The following is a 27,394-nucleotide window of genomic DNA, read 5'->3' as shown; positions in this document are numbered from 1 at the left end:
GTTGGTCATCAATGGGAGGAGAGGCCCTTGGTCCTGCGAAGGTTCTATGCCCCAGTATAGGGGAATGCCAGGACTGGGAATGGGAGTGGGTGATTTGGGGAGCAGGGAAAGGGGGGAAGGGATAGGGGATTTTCGGAGGGCAAACTAGGAAAGGGGATAACATTTGAAATGTAAATAAAGAAAACATCTAGTTAAAAAAAAAGTGGAGACCCATCTCATAAGGGAAGGAGATGCCCCAGATTTGCCACCATTCCTGGAAAAATAATTTCTGTTTCCCTTCACCCTAACTAGCCCCCACCCACACTTTCATCTCTTTCAAACACTCCAGGAAGAGGTAAGTGTTTACTTTCTCACTATGAGGTACAGAACAAAGCTTGGCTCTATTAGCTACCTCTCATGATGTGAGATCAGTTTCCCTGCCATAAGTGGATGAGCTTGGTGTTCCTTGGTGTTCTGTGGATCTGCTCTGAAACTGAGTCCATTCCTACAGAAGACTCAAGCACACAACAGTGGTAGAATAATCTTACCTGCCATGCCTGGGCAGATCTCTGCAGTAGCTGTACTCTTCCTGTCCCTGACTGGTAAGTGACACACCCCATTTGCTGTGGTGGCCATTCTTTATCCATTTCTCTTAAATCTAAATGCATGTAGGTGTCCTGGACCAAAGGTGAAGCAGGGAGGGCTATAGGGCTATAGATGCTGTTTCTGCTACTACAGGTATTTAGTGTGAGAACATTTAAAATCTGTTATCTTACATAGGTGGGGCAGACCTATTTTTTTCCATGGGCCTTTATGGTTTGAGTGGAATTTCTGTGAGTTAGAATAGGAATCGATACCAGAAGACATTGCCTATGACACCTATATTAGTACAGATACCATATCAATGTGAGTTTATAAAAATCACGTTGATTTAAGAGAACTAGGCTAGAGCTTAGGAATTGGAGCTGTAGCTGGTTTCATACTCCGTCCTCTGTTTATCTTAAATATGTTGTTTATTTATATAAATAGTGACATGTGAAGATATATCAAAAGTCATCTGATCAGTTCTACCACTTCACAAAGGTGTAAACTGAGGCATCAAAAATGTTATTAAGATAGTGCTATTGCACATCAAGTCAGAGAAGTAGCCTTGGGAGCCAAGCTTTAAATGGCTATTTAAGTACCTAATCTCACTAGAGTATTTTGTGCGAAAGATAATGAGTTCTATCAGGTTCTTGTTCTGTTCTACTAGCAAGTGTATCAAAAAATTTCCAGTTCCTCCTACAACTACTGAATTTAGCTTGTGAGATCACTGACTTAGTCTACACTCCACTGCTTACATGGAGTGGAGGACACTGTGGCCTCAGTTGTTACATGAATCTTAAGGAAGCTGTGCGGTCATGATAGCTGCCTTAATCCAAGTAGTTTTTGTTTGTGCCATGCTTTCAGAATTATAATTTCATGCTCTCCGAAGTACACACACACAAAAAAAAGACTTAATTTGGCAATGTAGTACAATGGTCGTGTTAGCTTAGCTTTGGATCCACTAACTAACACTGTGGGAATAACTTCCCACAACTTAATGTTTTAAGCTAGAAGAAAAAGTAAAAATTGCTGCCTATGCACAGACTCTCATCCCTCTAGAAGTAAAAGTAGGATTAAAGGCTCCTTACTACAAAAAACACAGGCTTAGCTTATTAAACTTTCATTGCTAAGGAAGAAGAGGCAGGACTTTGAATATTTACGTGTGTGTGTGTTTAATACATTAGTAAGCATTTTGTCTTTGTTATTATAATTTCATGTTCTTTCCTAAGTGATACACTAAACACACACAATTGTTTATTGGCTAGTACTTACATATGAGAAATGAACATTTTCTTCTTCTGAGATTAGGTGGCATCACTTTTTCTTCTTTTTTATTATATTTTCATTATTTAAAAGAAGTTTTAAACTTAAACGTATTTTAATTATATTCCTCCCACCTCTCAAGACATTCCAGATCCTTTCCCCCTCCCTACCCAAACAATTTTAAGTCCTTTCTAAAAGAAAAATCCATCAAAACCCAACACAACAACCTCCAATCAAGTAAACAAAGTAAAACCTCAGCCCTCAAGACCCCAAAACAGTGAAAAGTCAGCACCCCCACCAAACTGTAACCAAACATAAATACACTAAAAACTGTGGAATCCATATGTCGGTCAACTACGCCTGAACATGAAGCCTATCCTAAAATGGTTGAAATATTCAGTGTCACTCTATTGGAGAAAACTGACTTTCCCAGAAGGTATAACAATACAGTTGTTAACCTTTATCATAGTGGCCAGGTTTTCATTCATTCATTCATTCATTCATTCATTCATTCATAAAAATATAACAAAATATAATTAAAGCAAAAACTATCACAGTGAAGTTGGACAAGACTAATCAATGTAGGAAAAGAGCCCAAGAGAAGGCACAAGAATTAGAGACCCACTTGTTCTCATACTCAGGAATTCAATAAGGTCACTAAACTGTATCCATAATGTACGTGCAAAGGACCTGGTACAGACTCCTGTGTATTTCGTTTCAGTCTTGAGTTCATATGAACTTTGCTTAGCTTGATTTAGAGGGCCTTGTTTGCTCGGTGTCCTTCATTCTCTGACTTAAACTCTTTACCTCCTCTTCCACAGGCTCCCTGAACCCTAAGGGGAGGGATTTAATAGAGACATTCCACTTAGGACTGAGTCTTCCAAGGTCTCTTATCCTTTCCACATTGTCTAGATGTGAGTTTCTGTATTTGTTTTCATCTGCTGCTGTAAGAAGTTTCTGTGGTGATGGTTGAGCAAGGCAATGATCTATGAGTATATCACAGTGTCATTGGCGTCATTTTATTGCTACATTTTCTTTTTTTAGAACAATACTAATTGATTATTCTATGTCCTTGTGTTGTCTACTGCCTTGATCTGGTCACTCAAGCAGTGTTCCATCTCATGGAGTGGTCGTTAGGTCAAATAAGATGTTGTTTTATTAATTCCACACACAAGTTTTGGGCCACCATTTCCCTAGCACATATTACAGTGAGGACAACATTGTTGATCTAAGGATTGTGACTGGGTTGGTGTTTATGTTTCTACTTTAGTTTAGTGTGCAGAGTAGTGTGATATACTAATGATGCTGGTCCATAGGAGTGAAAGATCTATGTATGCACTAGTTGTACTTCTCTATATTTAGTGTGTTGTGGGGATTGTTTGGAATTTTCCATTTGCCTTCATATCTGTTTTTGATTTAGAAAGTTTTTATTGTGTTAGATTTTCATCCTACCCATCAAATTATCCTTAATTTCAATTATATCTTCCCAAAGTCCTTCCCTTTTCTCTCTCTTTTCTCCATCTCCTCACTTGATCCTCCAGTTCCAGCCTTCTCTTAACCATTCATAACTATCTATTCTACTTTTCTTCTCAAATAAGGTTTGTCTGTTTTACCTAGATCCTTGATTCTTGCTTTGTACATATCCTCTGTGGTTCTGTGTGACTTAACAATTAATATCTACATATAAGCAAATAATACCATATTTGTCTTTCTGGGTATGGGATACCTCACTCAGGATAATTTATTTTTATTTTAATTTTTTTAGTTCTACCCATTTACCTGTGAATTTCATGACTTCATGTTTTAAAAATGGCTGAATAATACTCTCTCTCTCTCTCTCTCTCTCTCTCTCTGGTAAATGTACCATATTTTCTTTATCCATTCTAGGTTGTTTCCAATTTCTAGCTATTATGAATAGAGCAGCAATGAACATTGTTGAGCAAGTGTCTCTGTGGTAGGATAAAGAAAAAGTACCTTTGGCTTAAAGCCGCCATGTAATAAATTTCAGTAATTTCAAATTTTACAGGTAAGGAATGGAACTCAGTAGTACAGTGCTTGGCCACCATATGCAAAGTCTTGAGTTTGATCCTCAGTAGCCAAAGTTCCAAAAGCCTGGCTGTTACCTATTAATACAGAACAACTAACCACTTAAAATGTATTGAATGAAAGGAGACCTAAAGATACTTATAGACTATATTGACAGTTATGAACCTGAAGATTTCATAAATACCAGTAGAGCCACATCCTTTGTTCTCAAGCCTCATCTCAGAACCTAGCAACTACAGTTAATACAAATGTCTGAGTAAATACAATATAACCAATGAAGTTTGAATGGACAGAGCTATTTTCCAGTACATCTCATCAACGAGTTTCCAAGGGCTAGTTTAAGAACTTTGTCTACTTTTCTGGATTTATATATGCCTAAAAAGAGGCAAGGATAGAATCTGGATGAAATATAGACAGAGGTATCTTATCTCTTTAAAGGACATCCCTGAAGACAATTCGTGACAACAACAGACACTGTGTATTCAGTGGTCCTGAAGGCTTTCATTGAAACAAACTTGCTAAAGCTTTATAATAATTCTAGAATGTCTTTAAGGGTGTCATCCTTTTTTACTCACCCATCTAACTCATATTTGTGGTGAAAACTATACACATGATTTCTAATTTTAGGCTTTTAATCTAGTGAATGTGCTGCATAACCAAGAAATAAACTAGTAAATAAAGAAATTTTTAAGAATGAAATTCCACTCATTCTTACTGGCAATGTGATCATAAAATGTTTTGATACTATCCCCATATATGAGTATAAAATTTGATAGGTGGAGTCAATGAATTTATCACTGAGATGGAGAAGCATGGGGACAGAAGATATTGACTATAAGGAGGACAGCTCTCTGAAGAGCTGCCAATTAAACCAAATCACTAAGGATGAGAGCAATTATATCTTGATTTTTCTTAGTTAATAAAGACTAGAAAGCTCAAAAGATTAAGAAAATAATAAAGTTAGTTTATATTTTGAAAACGAATATGGAAGGAAATATCTTGCAAGAAATTGGGAGTAGTTAAGTATAAACTGCATGAATATATATCAATTAACCACAATTTATCCATCATATTGTGGTTTAAACTAAATGGCTTGTGAGTCTTATTCCAAATTTAGAAGTACATGATTTCATGAAAAATACAAAACTGTTTAACTCTAATGCTGCCTCAGTCTATGAAGTTGTCATAGTTGCTCTTTGCCCTGGAGCACTTTATGACTTCTTTTTGGTTTCACAGTTGAATATGATTGCTTTGGTGTGCATTGGTATCGTAACCTATGCAGATGAAGGTTTACATGCAAATATTTGCTATGTGATCATAAACATGTAAAGAACACATGTACAAACCAAAATATTCTAGTGATGGCCTGGTCCTAGAGTCTTTGGTGATCATCACTTTATTGTTGAAACTCCTGGAAGTTTTCCCTAGATATGAAGCTGTATATGTGAGTTTGCTAATGAGCATATTAAAGTGGAGATGGGGGAGGGATCTTTTAAGCATTTGGTCACTGCTTGTAACACTTCTGCTTTCTTAATTTGCAGTAATTTTACATGGCTATCAAATAAGAGAAAAAGAATTTCCAAAAGCCAGAGGCTATCTTCAATATACTGCAACATCAGCAGAACAGATCACAACAAAACCTCTACTACAACTGATTAACCAAAGATCTCATATAACTTTAGCATCAAGATTCAAGGATGATTACATTCAAATGGCTGCTGAAACTTCAGCCATTGAAAACACAGCCCATATAACAATGAAAACAGTAACCCCAGTAACTACAAAGAGCCTTCCACCCATCAGCTCAGCTAGTTATACCTTTGTCAGATCTAATAACGCACACATGACTGCTTCATCTACTGACGATACCATTGGCTCTGGCTCAATTGCACATTTACCAGTTCCTACAACCAGAGCTAGTCTAGCCATTGTCAACTATATAACTGGGAGAGCTACACAACTTGGTGGTCAGACTACCCTTCCCAAAACATTTTTCACAGCATCACACAAAAGCACAACCAATCAGAGGCCAACTCTGTCCACTAATGTCTTAGGAACATCAACACCTACACACAAGGACAGATCAACGACCTCACCTGTTCCCCTAGTTCCTAGGCCTACTCTTGTAACTTGGTCATCACCAGCCAAGATCGGAACTTATGAAGTCCTAAATGGAAGCAGGCTCTGTATTAAAGCAGAGATGGGACTAGCACTGATTGTTCAAGAAAAGGATTTGGTAAGTTGGGGTCATAGGACAATAATGCTATCTTCAAAGTCTGACTAAAGTTTTCTTGCTAAGAATGAGCAGCTCTCTACACTATGTCTTTAGGTGAGACAGGTAGTTGTGGGTCCATCTTTCCAGTGTTCTCTATCATAGGAATGTGTTCCAGAAGACAATTTAAAATAAATAAAGAAAGCAAGGAGAACTTCAACATGTATACTTCTTACTTGGAGCCAGCATTGGCAATATTAGCAATCCTGGATGACAATCACAGCCTGTCCTTGTTCCTCTGTAATGACTTCTTAGCCTCAGTTCCTTTCTGACATGAGACAGTGGAATCTGATATTCTCCATGGCTTTAGCCCATCATAATATTAATACAAAAATCCAAATTAACAAGATTATGGAAAAGGGTTATATAAAGTATTTTATTTATAAAAGCGTCACAATAAACTATTATTTTTACATAGTTTTCAACCAAAGAAAACTCATATCCGTATTTGATATAGTACCTTAGAGTACAAACTCCTCTCTCCATCACCTTTCAGTACATTGAACAAAATAAAATTTGAATTTCATGAAGTTTGCTTCCTAATAGTTACCCATTGAAACTACCTATTATGGGGGAATTTCTTTTAAGAAAGCCTTTAAGCATATGTTTGGAAGTAAGATGATGTCACACAATTGGGGAGTTTGTGTTTGTTTGTTTGCTTTTTGGTTTTTTGAGACAGGGTTTCTCTGTATAGCCCTGGCTGTCCTGGAACTCACTTTGTAGACCAGGCTGGCCTAGAACTCCGAAATCTGCCTGCCTCTGCCTCCCCAGTGCTGGGATTAAAGGCGTGCGCCACCACTGCCTGGCTGTTTGTTTTTTAAATGAGCATCCACTTATTTAATAGCCTATACTTCTGGCTTGATTTTTTTCTCTTGTCTCTTACTGATTGGACCTATCATCTTTGGTTTAGGATTCTGCAACCCAAAGATATTTCAACATTGACCCCAGCCTAACCCATGCATCTGGGAAATGTGACTCCCAAAAATCCAACCTCTTCTTGAATTTCCAGGGTGGATCTGTGAATATCACATTTACCAAGGTAAGGCATGCATTTCTTCACAGTGATTACCTCTAGCAAGGCTTAGACTCACCTCAGTCTAGTGCCAGTGATTCAGTGCTAAATTTCAAGCTAGATCCTGTCAGAATTAGCCAAGAGCCTCTTTGGGGTCTTTTTAGATAAGAATAAGGAGTTTGGGAGGGAAAGAAAGGAAGTGTTGACATCATGTTTGCTTTCTTCTTCAATCTACTTTGGTCACTCCAAGAAGGGCTTCAGTGCCTCTTAGGAGAACCTTAGCTTTGCAGGGCAGGTCTACTCACCAGTACCCTTTGTAGATTATGCAAGGAGGAAGTGGCATAGATGAAAAGATTGATGGAAATTCCCAGTAGAAATCATATAAGTGGGGTATTTTAATACCAAGATCAAGTAACAGAATGGGTTATTTCCAATCCCTGAAGTAAAAGCTCATGGACTTGGGAGGCTCTGAGTTTTCCTGAACAGGAGATAGAGACAGCAAAGCAGAGTGGAAAGGCTTGGGTGTTGAGGTCTGAGTCATATATAAATTTAACTCTACCACTGACTTGTTTTGTGGCAGTAAGCAAAAAATGCTCATTAATATCTGCAAGTCCTATTTTATTACTTAAAAATGAGCAATGGGATAATTTCTTTACAAGCATACCTGTTATAGAGGAAAAGAAGTGACTACAATGGGCAGCTATCTCAGGGCAGGGCAAACAGATGAATTTGGTTATTCCACTGTTTAGAGGTTCCCCAACCTCCACCCCAGCAGCTGCATATTTCATGTTATTCTCCTGGTCCTCTGTGACTCTTTCTTCTCTCCTCAATATCATATCCTGAATTTGTTGAAGGCTTTTTCAATATCTAATGAAATAATCATGTGATTTTTTTTTCTTTGAGGGTTTTTTTTTTGTATGTGATGGATTGCATTGATGGATTTTCATGTACTGAACCATCCCTGCATTCCTGGGATGATGACTACTCGACCTGGTGATTGTTGTTTTTAAGGTGTTCTTCAATTCCATTTGTGAGAATTTTATTGAATATTTTGCATCAATGTTTATAAGCGAAATTGGTTTGAGGTTCTCTTTTTTGTTGGGTTTTGTGTAGTTTAGGTATCAGGGTAATTGTGGCCTCATAGATTGCATTAGGTAGTGTTCCTTCTGTTTCTATTTTGTGGAATAGTTTGAGGAATATTGCTAGTAGCTCTTCTTTGAATATCTGTTGGAATTCTGCACTAAAACCATATGGACCGGGGATATTTTTGGTTGGGTGGTTTTTAATGACTGCTTCTATTTCTTTAGGGTTTATGGGACTGTTTAAATAGTTTACCTTATCTTGATTGAACTTTGGCACGTGGTATCTGTACAGAAAATTATCCAGTTCATCTAGATTTTTTCAGTTTTGTCAAGTATAGGCTATTGTAGTCAAACCTGATGATTTTGAATTTCCAGTTTTTGTTGTTATGTCTGTCTCCTTTTTCATTTCTTTGTTGATTTTGATATTGCATCTGAGCCTTTTAGTTGGTTTGGCTAAGGGTTTGTTATCTAGTTGATTTTCTCAAAAGAACCAGCTCTTGGTTTTGTTGATTCGTTGTATTGTTCTCTTTGTTTCTAAATGGTTGATTTCAGCCCCACAGATGACTGTTTCCCACCTTCTTTTCCATGGTGTGTTTGCTTCGTTTTGTTTTAAAGCTTTCTAGTGCGCTGTTAAATTGCTAGTATAGGATCTTTATGAAGGAACTTAGTGCTATGAATTTTCCTCTTAACACTGCTCTCATTGTATCCCATAAGTTTGGGTATGCTGTTCCTTCTGGAAAGTCTTTAATTTATTTCTGTATTTCTTCCCTGACCAAGTTATCATTGAGTAGAGAATTGTTCAGTTTCCATGAATATGTGGGCTTTCTGTTGTTTTTGTTGTTGAAGTCTAGCCTTATTCCCTGTTGATCAGAGGGAATGCAAGGTATTATTTCAATCTTTATATAGCTGTTGAGGTTTGTTTTGTGTTAGAGTATATGGTCAACTTTGGGAAAGTTTCCTTGAGTTGCTGAGAAGAAGGTATATTCTTTTGTTTTGGGGTGAAATATCTTATTTTAACTTTAAAAAAAATTACATATTTTTAAAATTACATTTTAAATGTTATCCAGTTTCCTGGTATCCCTTCCAAAAATCCCCTATTCCCCCTCCCCTTGCTTACAAACCTACTTACTCCTACTTCCCTGCCTGGCATTCCCCTACACTGGTGGATCGAGACTTCTCAGGACCAAGAGCCTCGCCTCCCATTGATGTCCAATAAGGTCATCCTATGCTACATATGCAGGTGGAGCAATGGGTCCCTCCATGTGTACTCTGTGGTTGGTGGTTTAGTCACTGGGAGCTCTGGGGGTACTGGTTGGTTCATATTGTTGTTCCTCCTATGTGGCTTCAAACTCCTTCAGCTCCTTCAGTCCTTTCTCTAGCTTCTCCATTGGGGACCTTGTGTTCAGTCCAATGGTTGGCTGAGATCATTCACCTCTATATTTGTCAGGCACTGGCAGAACCTCTCAGGAGACAGCTGTATCAGGCTTCTGTGAGCAAGGTATCCACAATAGTGTCTGGGTTTGATACTGTATGTATATGGGATGGATCCCCAGGTGGGGTAGTCTCTGGATGGTCTTTCCTTCAGTCTCTCCTCCACATTTTATCTCTGTATCTCTTCCCATGGGTATTTTCTTCCCCCTTCTAAGAAGAACTGAAGTATTCATAATTTGGTCTTCTTTCTTCTTGAGCTTCATTTGGTCTGTGAATTGTATCTTGGGTATTCTGATCTTCTGGGCTAATATCCACTCATCAGTGAGTGTATACAATATGTATTCTTTTGTGAATGGGTTACCTCACTCAGGATGATATCCTCCATGTCCATCCATTTGCCTATGAATTTCATGAATTCATCGTTTTCAATAGCTGAGTAGTATTCCATTGTGTAAATGTACCACATTTTCTGTATGCATTCCTCTGTTGAGGGAAATCTGGGTTCTTTCCAGCTTCTAGCTATTATAAACAAGGCTTCTATGAACATAGTGGAGCATGTGTCCCTATTACATGTTGGGGCCTCTTCAGGGTATATGCCAGAGAGTGCTGTAGCTGGATACTTCAGTTGTACTATGTTCAATTTTCTGAGGAACTACCAGACTGATTTCCAGAGTGGTTGTACCAGCTTGCAATCCCACTAGCAATGGAGGAGTGTTCCTCTTTCTCCACATCCTCTCCAGCATCTGCTGTCACCTGAGGTTTTGATTTTAGCCATTCTGATTGGTGTGAGATAGAATCTCAGGGTTGTTTTGATTTGCATTTCCCGGATGATTAAGGATGTTGAACATTTCTTTAGGTGTTTCTCAGTCATTCAGTATTCCTCAGTTGAGAATTCTTCGTTTAGTTATGTGATTTACTGGAGTCTGACTTCTTGAGTTCTTTGTACATATTGGATATTAGCCATCTATCGGATGTAGGGTAGATAAAAATCTTTCCCTAATCTGGTGGTTGCTGTTTTGTCCTATTGACAGTGTCCTTTGCCTTACAGAAATTTTGCTATTTTGTGAGGTCCCATTTGTCAATTCTTGATCTTAGAGCATAAGCTATTGGTGTTCTGTTCAGGAAAATTTCTCCTATACTCCTGTGCTCGAGGCTCTTCCCCACTTTTTTTTTTTTTTAATTAGTTTCAGTGTAGTTTTATGTGGAGGTCCTTGATCCATTTGGACTTAAGCTTTATACAAGGAGATAAGAATGGACCGATTTGCATTCTTCTACATGCTAACTGCCAGTTAAATCAGCAACATTTGTTGAAAATGCTGTCTTTTCTCTACTGGATGGTTTTAGCTCCTTTGTCAAAAATAAGTGACCGTAGGTGTGTGGGTTCATTTCTGGATCTTCAATTCTATTCCATTGATCTATCTGCCTGTCACTGTACCAATACAATGCAGTTTTTTCACTATTGCTCTGTAGTATAGCTTCAGGTCTGGGATGCTGATTCCTCCAGAGGTTCTTTTATTGTTGAGAACAGTTTTCATTATCCTGGGTTCTTTGTTATTCCAAATGAATTTGAGAATTGCTTTTTCTAACTCTCTGAAGAATTGAATTGGAATTTTGATGGAATTGCATTGAATCTGTAAATTGCTTTCAGCAAGACAGCCATTTTTACTATATTGATCCTGTGAATCTACAAGCATGGGAGGTCTTGCCATCTCCTGAGATCTTCAATTTCTTTCTTCAGAGACTTGAAGTTCTTGTCATGTAGATCTTTTACTTGCTTTTAGAGTAACAGCAAGATATTCAATATTATTTGTGACTATTGTGAAGGTTGTCATTTCCCTAATTTCTTTCTCAGCCCATTTATTTTTTTGGTAGATTAAGTCTACTGATTTGTTTGAGCTAATTTTATATCTGGCCACTTTGCTGAAGTTGTTTATCAGCTGTAGGGTTTCTAGGGTGAAGTTTTGGTGGTCATTATGTATATTATCATATCATCTGCACATAGTAATAGTTTGACTTCTTCCTGTCCAATTTGTATCCCTTTGGCCTCCTTTTGTTGTCTAAATGCTCTAGCTAGAACTTCAAGTACTATACTGAATAAATAGGGAGAGAGAGGGTAGACTTGTCTAGTCACTGATTTTAGTGAGTTTCCTTTAAGTTTCTCTCCAGAGATCCTGCCCCCAGATGATCCTTGGTTCCTGTTTCCTGATGGCTTTCTGAAGGTCCCTCTTGGACCAGGAATTTGAAGAGAAGTGACTACCTGGGAGGCACTCCTGGGAGATCAGCTTTCTCCTGGCAGTATTTGCGTATGTAGCTCTGTGGCACAGGATCAGCTCTTGCACAGATGGAAATCAAAAGACTTTTATCCCAAGCAGTTCCTTGGTTCCTGTGTCCTGCAGCTTCAGTGCAGGTTCCTCTGAGCAGCGGTGGTGGTCCTACCTGTGCTCACAGGCCTGCCCACACTCCTGGGGGGCTTGCTTTCTCCTGGTGCTATTTGGGTAAGGAGATCTGTGGCAGAAGATTTGCTCCAAGAGCAGACAGAAACCAGAGTGAAATGTTCTATAGATATTTGTTAAATCCACGTGGTTCATAACTTAAATTAGTTTCGTTGTGTTTTTGTTTAGTTCTGTTTCAATGACCTGTCCATTGGTGACAGTTGGGTGGTTAAGTATCCCACTATTATTGTATGAGGTTCAATGAATATTTTGAGCTTCAGTAAAGTTTCTTTTACTAATGCAGGTGATCTTGCATTTGGGGCACAGATGTTCAGAATTGAGACTTCATCTTGGTTGATTTTCCCCCCGTGAATATGAAGTGCCTTTCCCCTTCTCTTTCTCTTTTTAAAATTTTTATTAATTTTTAAAATTAATTAATTAATTATTTATTTTTTTTTACTTATTTTTTACCTATTAACTTTACATCTTATTTGATGTTCCCCTCCTGGTCACTGACCCCATAATCCTTCTCCCATCTTTTCTCCTTCTTCTATGGGTGGATGACCCCCTGGGTATCCCACCCTGGTACCTCCCCATGAATGTTTAGATGTTCAGAATTGAGACTTCATATTGGAGGATTTTTAAAACAAAAAAACAAAATACTCCAGCCTCTTTCTTTGTTGGGAACTAAAAAGGGGGCCCGTGGGAAGAGGGGGTAGTGAAAGACCCACAACCCACCAGAGTTTTACCTATTATCTGGTCTGTCAGGCGTGGGAGAGCTGCCATATACTTTCCACTCATTCCTGGGTGGGCATTCAAGCCTCTGACCCACTCTTCAGGGGGTGGCCAAGGGGCAGCCCTACCTGGGATTCCTGGAGCTACTTTGCTAAAGCCACCTGGGTTATAGGAGAGAGGGATGAGGGAAGAGAGGTTCCCAACACCTTCGAGAGTGAAGGCAGTGGATCTTGACTGGAGCACAAGAAGGCCTTCTAATGGGAGATTAGAAACGGCTCATTAGGAGAAAGCCTGTCCCATCCTCCAAGCCCAGTGGGCCTTGATGAGCAGAGACATTTTATGGTTTTAGAGCTTTATTATAGAAAGTCAGGGGGGAAGAGAGAAAAGAGAGAGAGAGAGAGAGAGAGAGAGGGAGAGAGAGAGAGAGAGAGAGAGAGAGAGAGAGAGAGAGAGAGAGAGAGAAGGCTAGAGAGAGAAGGCTAGAGAGAGAAGGCTAGAGAGAAAAGGAATAAGAGAGAGGAGAGGAGAGGGGAGAGGAGAAGACAAAGAGAGAGGAGAGAGGAGAGAAGACAAAGAGAGAGGAGAGAGAAGGAGAGAGTGAGGGGTAAGAAGTAAGAGAGAGACAAGTAAGAGGTAAGAGAGCAAGTAGGGGCTGAACAGCCCCCCCCCCTTTTTTAGGTCTTTACTGTTGCTAGGTAACTGGGGAGGAGTTTAGCCTGAAGGTCAGAAGCTTGGGTCATTGCCTATGAGACTTCTAGCCATGCTTCTCTTGTGGGGGATGTGGGGGGGGTAACTTAGGCAGGAGACAGAGTTCCAGGAGCATAAGGGAACATCTACCATGTCATGAAGGTGAATTATCACCTTCCAGGGTTCCTCAGCTCAATTGGAGACCAGTCTGCTATTATCCACATTTCTTGAGATAATTTGCTTGCAAAACATTTTTCTGGCCCTTAACTCTGAGGTACTGTCTATCTTTGTTACTGAGGTGTAGTTCTTATATGCATCAGAATGATGGATCCTGTTGACATATCCTGTTTTTTAGCCCTGTCCTTTTTTTGCTTTTGAAATTGAGTTCATTGATGTTGATAAGTATTAGTGACTAGTGATTTTTAACTTCTGTTTTCCTTCCTTCCTTCCTTCCTTCCTTCCTTCCTTCCTTCCTTCCTTCCTTCCTTCCTTCCTTCCTTCCTTCCTTCCTTTCTGTTGTTGTTGTTGTTGTTGTTGGAGGTGCTCCTTTGTGTGTGTGATTCAATTCTTCTGGGTTTGTTGTGACATGATTAATTTGTTGTGTATTCTTGTGTGTAGTTACCTTCTTTGTGTTGGAGTTTTCCTTCTAGTATGCTCTTTAGAGCTGGAATAGTAAAAACATATTGTTTAAATTAGGGGTTTTTTTTTCATGGAATACTTTGCCTCTTCATCTATGGTGATTGATTGTTTTGTTGGGAATAGTACTCTTGGTTGTGGTCTCTTAGGGTACACAAGACTCCTGTCTGTTGCAGTAAATCTCCAACGCCAATAAGCCTATGCCAAATCCACACAACTCATTGCAATATTTATAAGCTATACCCCTGGACTGGGGAGTTATACCACTACAGTATGGTTGTTATTTGCAGCTTCTCCAGGACAGGTGGTTCTGCTCCATCTTCTTTCTACCTCTTCTTCCTCCACTCTCTAAAACCTTCAGTCCTACCTCTTACCTTTCCCTTCCTTTTCCCAATCACAGGCTCCAGCCTTTATTTGACCAGTTAAAATGGGGAGAAGTTTCACATGAAATCACCTGAGTATGTGATCTATTCCTTGATGGGGCAGCCCCTCTTTAGGAAGCAGAATTAACATCAGAATACAAACAGCACCAGTGCAGCCTACAACACCTTTCCAAGATTTTCTGGCTTTTAGAGTCTCTGGTGAGAAGTCATGTGTAGTTCTGATAGGTCTACCTTTATAAGGTCTTTCTCCCTTGCAGCTTTTAATATTCTTTCTTTGTTCTGTAATTTAGTGTTTTGATTATTATGTTAGGGAAGGATTTTTTTTTCTGGTCCAATTTGCTTGGTGTTCTGAAGGCTTCTTGTACATTTATGGCCATCTCTTTCTTTAGGTTAGGGAAGAAGTTTTCTTCTATGATTTTTTTGAAGACGTTTTCTGGCTCTTTGAGATGGTAATCTTCACCCTCTTCTTTTTCCATTATTCTTAGGTTTGGTCTTTTCACTGTGTCAAATTTCCTGGATGTTTTGAGTTATGAACCTTTTACACTTTGCATTTTCTTTCACTGATGTATCATTATCTTCTACACCTGAGATTTTCTCTTCCATCTCTTGTATTCTGTTGGTGATTCTTGCATCTGAAGTTCCTAAGTTTTCCATCTCTAGGGTTGCCTCCATTTGTGATTTCTTTATTGTTTCTTTTTCCATTTTTAAGTTTTGGACCATTTTGTTCAATTCCTTCACATGTTTGGCTTTATTTTCCTGTAGTTCTTTAAGGGCTTTATTTGTTTCCTTTTTCAGGGCTTCTACATATTTGCCTGTGTTTTCCTATATTTCTTTAAGTATATTATTTTTATCCTGTTTAAAGGCCTCAAACATCTTAATTAAACTGGATTTAAAGTCAGAAAATTGCCCTTCAGGTTGTGTTAGGATATCCAGGGCATGCTGTAGTAGGAGCGCTTGGGTGTGATGGTGCCAAATTGCATTGGCTTCTCTTCATTATGTTCTTGTGCTTGCTTCTCACCATATGGTTGTTTCTGGTGTTAACTATCCTTGGTCTTCCAGGTTGGAACAGGCAGAGGAGGTGGAGCTGTCTTCCTGGGAGGCTTGCAGTGCTGTGTCTCTGGCTAGAGCAGGCCTCATTTGCCCCTTGTTAGAGCAGCCTTCTTGGAGACAGACAGAATTTTGGAGTTGGTAGTGGTGGGTGGGCCAATCTACCTGATTATAGGTGCAGGTACAGACCTCAGACTCTGGGAGTCCATAAGGGCTGGATAGATACCATGTCTGCAGGTTTCTATGGGGTACCAGCTGGTATGGTTATTGGGGTGTGTGTCTTACCTATGCCCCTGGTTAGAGTAGACCTCCTGGGAGACAGGCAGGGATGTGGGGTGGGGGAGTAGGTATGCCAATCTGCCATAGGTGTGGGTATAGGTGCAGACTGGAAGTGACCAAGGGAACTCTACAATGGAAAGAATTAGGCAATATAAATTTGAAAGCTGTGTCCTTCTAAGCAGCCCCAGAGAACACATCTCTGGTCCATTCTGGCAGGTTTCCCTATCCTGCAGCTACTCTGACCTGGGAGGTTCCAGGCTGCCAGGCTGTGGTTCCTGCTACTGTGACTCTCCTAGGATGCCTCTCATGGTACCTGTGACTTAGTGAAGTTGTCTACTGGCACCTGTGACTTAGTAGAGTTTTCATGTCCTTAGAACAAGAGACCTCTTCTTCCACCAGGCCCAGGTATTCTACCATCTCAAATATTTATTTTTTAAAAATTTTATTAGATATTTTCTTTATTTACATTTCAAATGTTATCCTCTTTCCTGGTCTCCCTCTGAAACTTATCCCCTCCCCACTAGCCCTGTTTACCAACCCACCCACTCCCGATTCCTGGCCCTGGAATTCCCCTATACTGAGGCATAGAGCCTTCACAGAACCAAGGGCCTCACCTCCCACTGATGAATATCTAGGCCATCCTCTGCTGCATAAGTAGCTGGAGTCATGAGTCCTACCATGTATATTCTTTGGTTGGTGGTGTAGCCCCTGGGGCCTCTGGGGGTACTGGTTAGTTCATATTGTTTTTGCTCTTATGGGGCTGCAAACCCCTTCAACTCCTTGGATCCTTTCTCTAGCTCCTTCATTGGGGACCCAGTGCTAAGTCCAATGGATGGCTGTGAGCATCTCCTGTATTTTTCAGGCACTGGCAGAGCCTCTCAAGGGGACAGCTGTATCAGGTTCCTGGCAGCAAGCACTTGTTGGCATCAATAATAGTGTATGGGTTTGGTGACTGTATATTGGATGGATTCCCAGGTGGGGCAGTCTTGGCTGGTCATTCCTTCAGTCTCTGCTTCACACTTTGTCTCTGTAACTACTTACATGGGTATTTTGTTCCCCCTTCTAGGAAGGATCGAAGTATCTATACTTTGGTCTTCCTTTTTCTTGAGCTTCATTTGGTCTGTGAATTGTATCTTGGGTATTCTGAGCATCTGGGCTAATCTCCACTTATCACTGAGTACATATCATGTGTGCTCTTTTGTTATTGGGTCACCTTACTCAGGATGATATCCCCCAGATCCATCCATTTGCCTAAGATTTCATAAATTCATTGTTTTTTTATTACACATTTTCTTTAATTACATTTCCAATGTTATCTCAAAAGTCCCCCACACCCCCCCCCCACTCCCCTACCCACCCATACCCATTTTTTGGCCCTGGCGTTCCCCTGTACTGGGGCATATAGAGTTTGCCTGTCCAATGGGCCTCTCTTTCCAGTGATGGCCAACTAGGCCATCTTTTGATACATATGCAGCTAGAGTCAAGAGCTCCGGGGTACTGGTTAGTTCATAATGTTGCACCTACAGGGTTGCAGATCCTTGGTTACTTTCTCTAGCTCCTCCATTGGGGGCCCTGTGATCCATCCAATAGTTCACTGTGAGCATCCACTTATGTGTTTGCTAGGCCCTGGCCTAGTCTCACAAGAGACAGCTATATCACGGTCCTTGCAACAAATGCTTGCTAGTGTATGCAATGGTGTCATCCTTTGGAGGCTAATTATGGGATGGATCCCTGGATATGGCAGTCTCTAGATGGTCCATCCTTTTGTCTCAGCTCCAAACTGTGTCTCTGTATCTCCTTCCATGGGTGTTTTGTTTCCAATTCTAAGAAGGGGCAAAGTGTCCACACTTTGGTCTTTGTTCTTCTTCAGTTTCATGTGTTTTGCAAATTGTACCTTATATCTCGCTATACTAAATTTCTGGGCTAATATCCACTTATCAGTGAGTACATATCATTTGAGTTCTTTTGTGATTGTGTTACCTCACTCAGGATGATGCCCTCCAGGTCCAACCATTTGCCTAGGAATTTCACAAATTCATTCTTTTTAATAGCTGAGTAGTACTCCATTGTGTAAATGCACCACATTTTTTGTATCCTTTCCTCTGTTGAGGGGCATCTGGGTTCTTTCCAGCTTCTGGTTATTACAAATAAGGCTGCTATGAACATAGTGGAGCATGTGTTCTTCTTACCGGTTGGGACATCTTCTGGATATATGCCCAGGAGAGGTATTGCGGGATCCTCCAGTAGTACTATGTCCAATTTTCTGAGAAACCGCCAGACTGACTTCCAGAGTGGTTGTACAAGCTTGCAATCCCACCAACAATGGAGGAGTGTTCCTCTTTCTCCACATCCTCGCCAGCATCTGCTGTCACCTGAATTTTTTTTTCCATTTTTATTAGGTATTTAGCTCATTTACATTTCCAATGCTATACCAAAAGTCCCCCATACCAACCCACCCCCACTCCCCTACCCACCCACTCCTCCTTTTTGGCCCTGGCGTTCCCCTGTACTGGGGCATATAAAGTTTGCAAGTCCAATGGGCCTCTCTTTGCAGTGATGGCCGACTAGGCCATCTTTTGATACATATGCAGCTAGAGACAAGAGCTCCGGGGTACTGCTTAGTTCATATTGTTGTTCCACCTATAGGGTTGCAGTTCCCTTTAGTTCCTTGGGTGCTTTCTCTAGTTCCTCCATTGGGGGCCCTGTGGTCCATTCAATAGCTGACTGTGAGCATCCACTTCTGTGTTTGCTAGGCCCTGAAATAGTCTCACAAGAGACAGCTATATCTGGGTCCTTTCAGCAAAATCTTGCTAGTGTATGCAATGGTGTCAGCGTTTGGAAGCTGATCATGGGATGGATCTCTGGATATGGCAATCACTAGATGGTCCATCCTTTCGTCACACTTCCAAATTTTGTCTCTGTAACTCCTTCCATGGGTGTTTTGTTTCCTATTCTAAGAAGAGGCAAAGTGTCCACACTTTGGTCTTCGTTCTCTTGAGTTTAATGTTTTTAGCAAATTATATCTTATATCTTGGGTATCCTAAGTTTCTGGGCTAATATCCACTTATCAGTGAGTACATATTATGTGAATTACTTTGTGATTGGGTTACCTAACTCAGGATGATACCCTCCAGGTCCATCCATTTGGCTAGGAATTTCATAAATTCATTCTTTTTAATAGCTGAGTAGTACTCCATTGTGTAGATGTACCACATTTTCTGTATCCATTCCTCTGTTGAGGGGCATCTGGGTTCTTTCCAGCTTCTGGCTATTATAAATAAGGCTGCTATGAACATAGTGGAGCATGTGTCCTTCTTACCTGTTGGGGCATCTTCTGGATATATGCCCAGGAGAGGTATTGCTGGATCCTCCGGTAGTACTATGTCCAATTTTCTGAGGAACCGCCAGACTGATTTCCAGAGTGGTTGTACAAGCCTGCAATCCCACCAACAATGGAGGAGTGTTCCTCTTTCTCCAGATCCTCGCCGCATCTGCTGTCACCTGAATTTTTGATCTTAGCCATTCTGACTGGTGTGAGGTGGAATCTCAGGGTTGTTTTGATTTGCATTTCTCTGATGATTAAGGATGTTGAACATTTTTTCAGGTGCTTCTCAGCCATTTGGTATTCCTCAGGTGAGAATTCTTTGTTTAGCTCTGAGCCCCATCTTTTAAGGGGGTTATTTGATTTTCTGGAGTCCACCCTCTTGAGTTCTTTATATATATTGGATATTAGTCCCCTATCAGATTTAAGATAGGTAAAGATCCTTTCCCAATCTGTTGGTGGCCTTTTTGTCTTATTGATGGCGTCTTTTGCCTTGCAGAAGCTTTGCAGTTTCATGAATTCCCATTTGTCAATCCTCGATCTTACAGCATAAGCCATTGCTGTTCTATTCAGGAATTTTTTTTCCTGTGCCCTTATCTTCGAGGCGTTTCCCCACTTTCTCCTCTATAAATTTCAGTGTCTCTGGTTTTATGTGAAGTTCCTTGATCCACTTAGATTTGACCTTAGTACAAGGAGATAGGAATGGATCGATTCACATTCTTCTACATGATAACAACCAGTCGTGTCAGTACCATTTGTTGAAAATGCTGTCTTTCTTTTACTGGATGGTTTTAGCTCCCTTGTTGAAGATCAAGTGACCATAGGTGTGTGGGTTCATTTCTGGGTCTTCAATTCTATTCCATTGGTCTACTTGTCTGTCACTATACCAGTACCATGCACTTTTTATCACAATTGCTCTGTAGTAAAGCTTTAGGTCAGGCATAGTGATTCCAGCAGAGGTTCTTTTATCCTTGAGAACAGTTTTTGCTATCCTAGCTTTTCTGTTATTCCAGATGAATTTTCAGATTGCTCTTTCTAATTCGTTGAAGAATTGAGTTGGAATTTTGATGGGGATTGCATTGAATCTGTAGATTCCTTTTGGCAAGATAGCCATTTTTACAATGTTGATCCTGCCAATCCAAGAGCATGGGAGATCTTTCCATCTTCTGAGATCTTCTTTAATTTTTTTCTTCAGAGACTCGAAGTTTTTATCATACAGATCTTTCACTTCCTTAGTTAGAGTCACACCAAGATATTTTATGTTATTTGTGACTATTGAGAAGGGTGTTGTTTCCCTAATTTCTTTCTCAGCCTGTTTATTCTTTGTGTAGAGAAAGGCCATTGACTTGTTTGAGTTAATTTTATATCCAGCTACTTCACCGAAGCTGTTTATCAGGTTAGGAGTTCTCTGGTGGAATTTTTAGGATCACTTATATATACTATCATATCATCTGCAAAAAGTGATATTTGACTTCATCTTTTTCAATTTGTATCCTCTTGATCTCCTTTTGTTGTCGAATTGCTCTGGCTAGGACTTCAAGTACTATGTTGAAGAGGTAGGGAGAAAGTGGGCAGCCTTGTCTAGTCCCTGATTTTAGTGGGATTGCTTCCAGCTTCTCTCCATTTACTTTGATGTTGGCTTCTGGTTTGCTATAGATTGCTTTTTTCATGTTTAGGTATGGGCCTTGAATTCCTGATCTTTCCAAGACTTTTATCATGAATGGGTGTTGGATCTTGTCTAATGCTTTTCTGCATCTAATGAGATGATCATGTGGTTTTTGTCTTTGAGTTTGTTTATATAATGGATTACATTTGGAGAAGGTCCTGTGAGGTGCTGAGAAGGTATATCCTTTTGTTTTAGGATGAAATGTTCTGTAGATATCTGTCAGGTCCATTTGTTTCATAACTTCTGTTAGTTTCACTGTGTCCCTGTTTAGTTTCTGTTTCCATGATCTGTCCATTGATGAAAGTGGTGTGTTGAAGTCTCCCACTATTATTGTGTCAGGTGCAATGTGTGCTTTGAGCTTTACTAAAGGGTCTTTAATGAATGTGGCTGCCCTTGCATTTGGAGCGTAGATATTCAGAATTGAGAGTTCCTCTTGGAGGATTTTACATTTGATGAGTATGAAGTGTCCTTCCTTGTCTTTTTTGATAACTTTGGGTTGGAAGTTGATTTTATCCGATATTAGAATGGCTACTCCAGCTTGTTTCTTCAGACCATTTGCTTGGAAAATTGTTTTCCAGCCTTTCACTTTGAGGCAGTGTCTGTCTTTTTCCCTGAGATGGGTTTCCTGTAAGCAGCAGAATGTTGGGTCCTGTTTGTGTAGCCAGTCTGTTAGTCTATGTCTTTTTATTGGGGAATTGAGTCCATTGATATTAAGAGATATTAAGGAAAAGTAATTGTTGCTTCCTTTTATTTATTTTTGTTAGAGTTGGCATCCTGTTCTTGTGGCTGTCTTCTTTTAGGTTTGTTGAGGGATTACTTTCTTGCTTGTTCTAGGGCGTGATTTCTGTCCTTGTATTGGTTTTTTTCTGTTATTATCCTTTGAAGGGCTGGATTCGTGGAAAGATAATGTGTGAACTTGGTTTTGTTGTGGAATACTTTGGTTTCTCCATCTATGGTAATTGAGAGTTTAGATTTTCGTATATTAAACCATCCCTGCATCCCTGGAATAAAACCTACTTGATCAGGATGGATGATTGCTTTAATGTGTTCTTGGATTCGGTTAGTGAGAATTTTATTGAGTATTTTAGCATCGATATTCATAAGGGAAATTGGTCTGAAGTTCTCTATCTTTGTTGGATCTTTCTGTGGTTTAGGTATCAGAGTAATTGTGGCTTCATAGAATGTGTTGGGTAGAGTTCCCTCAACTTCTATTTTGTGTAAAAGTTTGTGCAGAACTGGAATTAGATCTTCTTTGAAGGTCTGGTAGAACTCTGCACTAAACCCATCTGGTCTTGGGCTTTTTTTGGCTGGCAGACTATTAATGACTGCTTCTATATCTTTAGGGGATATGGGACTGTTTAGATCATTAACTTGATCCTGATTTAACTTTGGTACCTGGTATCTGTCTAGAAATTTGTCCATTTCGTCCAGGTTTTCCAGTTTTGTTGAGTATAGCGTTTTGTAGAAGGATCTGATGGTGTTTTGGATTTCTTCAGGATCTGTTTGTTATGTCTCCCTTTTCATTTCTGATTTTGTTAATTAGGATGTTGTCCCTGTGCCCTCTATTGAGTCTAGCTAAGGGTTTATCTATCTTGTTTATTTTCTCAAAGAACCAACTCCTCGTTTGGTTAATTCTTTGAATAGTTCTTCTTGTTTCCACTTTATTGATTTCACCCCTGAGTTTGATTATTTCCTGCCATCTACTCCTCTTGGGTGAATTTTCTTCCTTTTTTTCTAGAGCTTTTATATGTGTTGTCAAGCTGCTAGTGTGTGCTCTCTCCAGTTTCTTCTTGGAGGCACTCAGAGCTATGAGTTTCCCTCTTAGAAATGCTTTCATTGTGTCCCATAGGTTTGGGTATGTTGTGGCTTCATTTTCATTAAACTCTAAAAAGTCTTTAATTTCTTTCTTTATTCCTTCCTTGACCAAGGTATCATTGAGAAGAGTGTTGTTCAGTTTCCAAGTGAATGTTGGTTTTCCCTTATTTATGCTGTTATTGAAGATCAGCCTTAGTCCATGGTGGTCTGGTAGGATGCATGGGACAATTTCAATATTTTTGTATCTGTTGAGGCCTGTTTTGTGACCAATTATAAGGTCAATTTCGGAGAAGGTCCCGTGAGGTGCTGAGAAGAAGGTATATCCTTTTGTTTTAGCATAAATTGTTCTGTAGATATCTGTCAGATCCATTTTTTCCATAAATTAGTTAGGTTCATTGTGTCCCTGTTTTGTTTGTTTCCACGATCTCTCCATTGTTGAAAGTGGTGTGTTGAAGTCTCCCACTACTATTGTGTGAGGTGCAATGTGTGCTTTGAGCTTTACTAAAGTGTCTTTAATGAATGTGGCTGTCCTTGAATTTGGAGCGTAGATATTCAGAAATGAGAGTTCCTCTTGGAGGATTTTACCTTTGATGAGTATGAAGTGTCCTTCCTTGTCTTTTTTTATAACTTTGGGTTGCAAGTCGATTTTATCCTATATTAGAATGGCCACTCCAGCTTGTTTCTTCAGACCATTTGCTTGGAAAATTGTTTTCCAGCCTTTCACTTTGAGGTAGTGTCTGTCTTTTTCCCTGAGATGGGTTTCCTGTAAGCAGCAGAATGTTGGGTCCTGTTTGTGTAGCCAGTCTGTTAGTCTATGTCTTTTTATTGGGGAATTGAGTCCATTGATATTAAGAGATATTAAGGAAAAGTAATTGTTGCTTCTTTTTGGTTTGTTGAGGGATTACTTTCTTGCTTTTGCTAGGACGTGATTTCCGTCCTTGTATTGTTTTTTTTCTGTTATTATCCTTTGAAGGGCTGGATTCATGGAAAGATACCTGTGAATTTGGTTTTGTCGTGGAATACTTTGGTTTCTCCATCTATGGTAATTGAGAGTTTGGCCGGGTATTAAGCCTGGGCTGGCATTTTGTTCTCTTAGTGTCTGTATAACATCTGTCCAGGCTCTTCTGGCTTTCATAGTCTCTGGTGAAAAGTCTGGTGTAATTCTGATAGGCCTTGACCTTTCTCCCCTACTGCTTTTAATATTCTCTCTTTATTTAGTGAATTTGTTGTTCTGATTATTATGTGTCGGGAGGAATTTCTTTCCTGGTCCAGTCTATTTGGTGTTCTGTAGGCTTCTTGTATGTTCATGGGCATGCCATTCTTTAGGTTTGGGAAGTTTTCTTCTATAATTTTGTTGAAGATATTTGCTGGCCCTTTAAGTTGAAAATCTTCATTCTCATCAACTCCTATTATCCGTAGGTTTGGTTTTTCTCATTGTGTCCTGGATTTCCTGGATGCTTTGAGTTAGAATCTTTTTTGTGTTTCGTATTATCTTTGATTGTTGTGCCGATGTTCTCTATGGAATCTTCTGCACCTGAGATTCTCTCTTCCATTTCTTGTATTCTGTTGCTGATGCTCACGTCTATGGTTCCAGATTTCTTTCCTAGGGTTTCTTTGTCCAGCGTTGCCTCCCTTTGGGTTTTCTTTATTGTGTCTACTTCCCTTTTTAGGTCTATTATGGTTATGTTCATTTCCATCACCTGTTTGGATGTGTTTTCCTGTTTTTCTATAAGGACTTCTACCTGTTTGGTTGTGTTTTCCTGTTTTTCTTTAAGGACTTGTAATTCTTTATCAGTGTTCTCCTGTATTTCTTTAAGTGAGTTATTAAAGTCCTTCTTGATATCCTCTACCATCATCATGAGATATGCTTTTAAATCTGGGTCTAGATTTTCGGTTGTGTTGGGGTGCCCAGGACTAGGTGAGGTGGGAGTGCTGCGTTCTGATGATGGTGAGTAGTCTTGATTTCTGTTAGTAGGATTCTTACGTTTGCCTTTTGCCATCTGGTATTCTCTGGAGCTAGTTGTTATAGTTGTCTCTGGTTAGAGCTTTTTCCTCAGGTGATTATGTTAGCCTCTATCAGCAGACCTGGGAGGGTAGCACTCTCCTTATTTTCAGTGGTCAGAGTACTCTCTTCAGGCAAGCTCTCCTCTTGCAGGGAAGGTGCCCAGATATCTGGTGTTTGAACCTGCCTCCTGGCAGAAGTTGTGTTCCACTCACCAGAGGTCTTAGGATCCCGTGGTGGATCCTATATGGGTCCTTGCGGGTGTCCGGAGACTCCCCGGGCCAGGGACCCCGGTGCTGCAGTGGGCCAGAAGGAAATTCATTGTTTTTTATAGCTGAGGAGTATTCCATTGTGTAAATGTACCACATTTTCTGTACCCATTCCTCTGTTGAGGGACATCTGTGTTCTTTCCACCTTCTGGCTATTATAAATAAGGCTGCTATGAACATAGTGGAGCATGTGTCCTTATTACCAGTTGGAACATCTTCTAGGTATACGCCCAGGAGAGGTATTGCTGGATCTTCCGGTAGTACTATGTCCAATTTCCTGAGGAACTGCCAGACTGATTTCCAGAGTCGTTGTACTAGCTTGCAATCCCACTAGCAATGGAGGAGTGTTCCCTTTTCTCCCCATCCTCCCCAGTATCTGCTGTCACTTGAATTTTTGATCGTAGCCATTCTGACTGGTGTGAGGTGGAATCTTAAGGTTGTTTTGATTTTCATTTCCCCAATGATTAAGGACGTTGAACATTTTTTTAGGTGATTCTCAGTCATACGGTATTCCTCAGTTGAGAGTTCTTTGTTTAGCTTTGTACCCCATTTTTAATAGGGTTGTTTGTTTCTCTTGAGTCTAACTTCTTGAGTTCTTTGTATATTTTGAATATTAGCCCTCTATCGGATTTAGGGTTGGTCAAGACCTTTTCCCAATCTCTTGGTAGCCTTTTTGTCTTATTGACAGTGTTCTTTGCCTCACAGAAGCTTTGCAATTTTATGAGGTCCCATTTGTCTATTCTTGATCTTATAGCACAAGCCATTGGTGTTCTGTTCAGGAAAATTTCCCCTGAGCCTGTATCTTCAAGCTCTTCCCCACTGTCTCACCTATAAGTTTCAGTGTATCTGGTTTTATGTGGAGGTTCTTGATCCACTTGGAGTTGAGCTTTGTACAAGGAGACAAGAAGGGATCAATTCACATTCTTCTACATGATAACCGCCAGTTGTGCCAGCACCATTTGTTGAAAATGCTGACTTTTTCCCACTGGATAGTTTTAGCTCCTTTGTCAAGGATCAAGTGAGCATAGGTGTGTGGGTTTCTTTATGAGTCTTCAGTTCTATTCCATTGTTCTACCTGCCTGCCACTGTTCCAATACAATGCAGTTTTTATGACAATTGTTATGTAGTACAGTTTGAGGTCAGGGATGGTGATTTCATCAGAAGTTCTTTTATTTTTGAGAATAGTTTTTGCTATCCAAGATTTTTTGTTATTCCAGATGAATTTGCAAAATGCTCTTTCTAAATCTGTGAAGAATTGAGTTGGAATTTTGATGGGAATTGCATTGAATCTGTTGAATACTTTTGGCAAACTGACCATTTTTAGTATATTAATACTGCCTATTCATGATCATGGGAGAGCTCTCCATCTTCTGAGATCTTTGATTTTCTTCTTCAGAGACTTGAAGTTGTTATCATATAGATCTTCCACTAACTTAGAGTCACACCAAGGTATTTTATATTACTTGTGATTTTTGTGAAGGGTGTTGTTTCCCTAATTTATTTCTCAGGCTGTTTATCCTTTGGGTAGAGGAAGGCAACTGATATGTTTGGGTTAATTTTATATCCAGCTACTGCACTGAAGCTGTTTATCAGTTTTAGGAGTTCTCTGGTGGAATTTTTGGGATCACTTAAGTATACTATCATATGATCTGCAAATAGTGATAGTTTGACTTCTTTGTTTTCTATTTGTATCCTTTTGATCTTCTTTTGTTGTCTAATTGCTCTGGCTAGGACTTCAAAAACTATACTGAATAGATAGGGAGAGCTAGGGCAGCCTTGTCTAGTCTCTGATTTTAGTGGGATTGCTTCAAATTTCTCTCCATTTAGTTTGATGTTAGGTACAGGTTTGCTGTATATTGCTTTTATTATGTTTAGGTATGGGCCTTGAATTCCTGATCTTTCCAAGATTGATGATAAATCAATGGGTGTTAGATTTTTTCAAATGCTTTCTCAGGATCTAATGAGATGATCATGTGATTTTTTTCTTTGAGTTTGTTTATATAGTGGATCACGTTAATGGATTTCCATATATTAAACCATCCCCACATCTCTGGGACGAAACCTACTTGGTCATGATGGATGAATGTTTTGATGTGTTCTTAGATTTGGTTTGAGAGGATTTTATTGAGTATTTTTGCATCGATATTCATAAGGGAAATTGGTCTGAAGTTCTCTTTCTTTGTTGGGTCTTTATGTGGTTTAGGTGTCAGAGTAATTGTGGCTTCACAGAATGAATTGGGTAGAGTTCCTTTTGTTTCTATTTCGTGGAATATTTTGAAGGAAATTGGAAATATGTCTTCTTTGAAGGTCTGGTAGAACTCTGCACTAAACCCATCTGGTCCTGGGCTTTTTTTGGTTGGGAGACTATTAATGACTGCTTCCATTTCTTTAGGGTATATGGGACTGTTTAGGTCATTAATCTGATCCTGATTTAACTTTGGAACTCAGTAT

At 39.7% G+C, this 27,394-nt stretch overlaps 1 protein-coding gene across 1 annotated transcript in view; it reads left to right on the top strand.

Moving 5' to 3' along the window:
* Positions 1–431: 431 nt before the first annotated feature.
* The window catches only part of Lamp3 (lysosomal-associated membrane protein 3), a 52,985-nt gene continuing 26,022 nt past the window's right edge, over positions 432–27,394 (top strand). The window contains exons 1-3 of the mRNA NM_177356.3: positions 432–581; positions 5,415–6,109; positions 7,056–7,184. Coding sequence (NP_796330.2) covers positions 533–581; positions 5,415–6,109; positions 7,056–7,184 — 873 coding nt within the window. The 5' untranslated portion in view covers positions 432–532. The remainder of the gene's footprint in view (positions 582–5,414; positions 6,110–7,055; positions 7,185–27,394) is intronic.

The sequence above is a fragment of the Mus musculus genome, chromosome 16 (genome assembly GCF_000001635.26).
Source record: "Mus musculus strain C57BL/6J chromosome 16, GRCm38.p6 C57BL/6J".
Lineage (NCBI taxonomy): Eukaryota > Metazoa > Chordata > Mammalia > Rodentia > Muridae > Mus > Mus musculus.
Note: the sequence above shows the minus strand (reverse complement) of the source record. Positions and strands in the feature narration are given on the sequence as shown.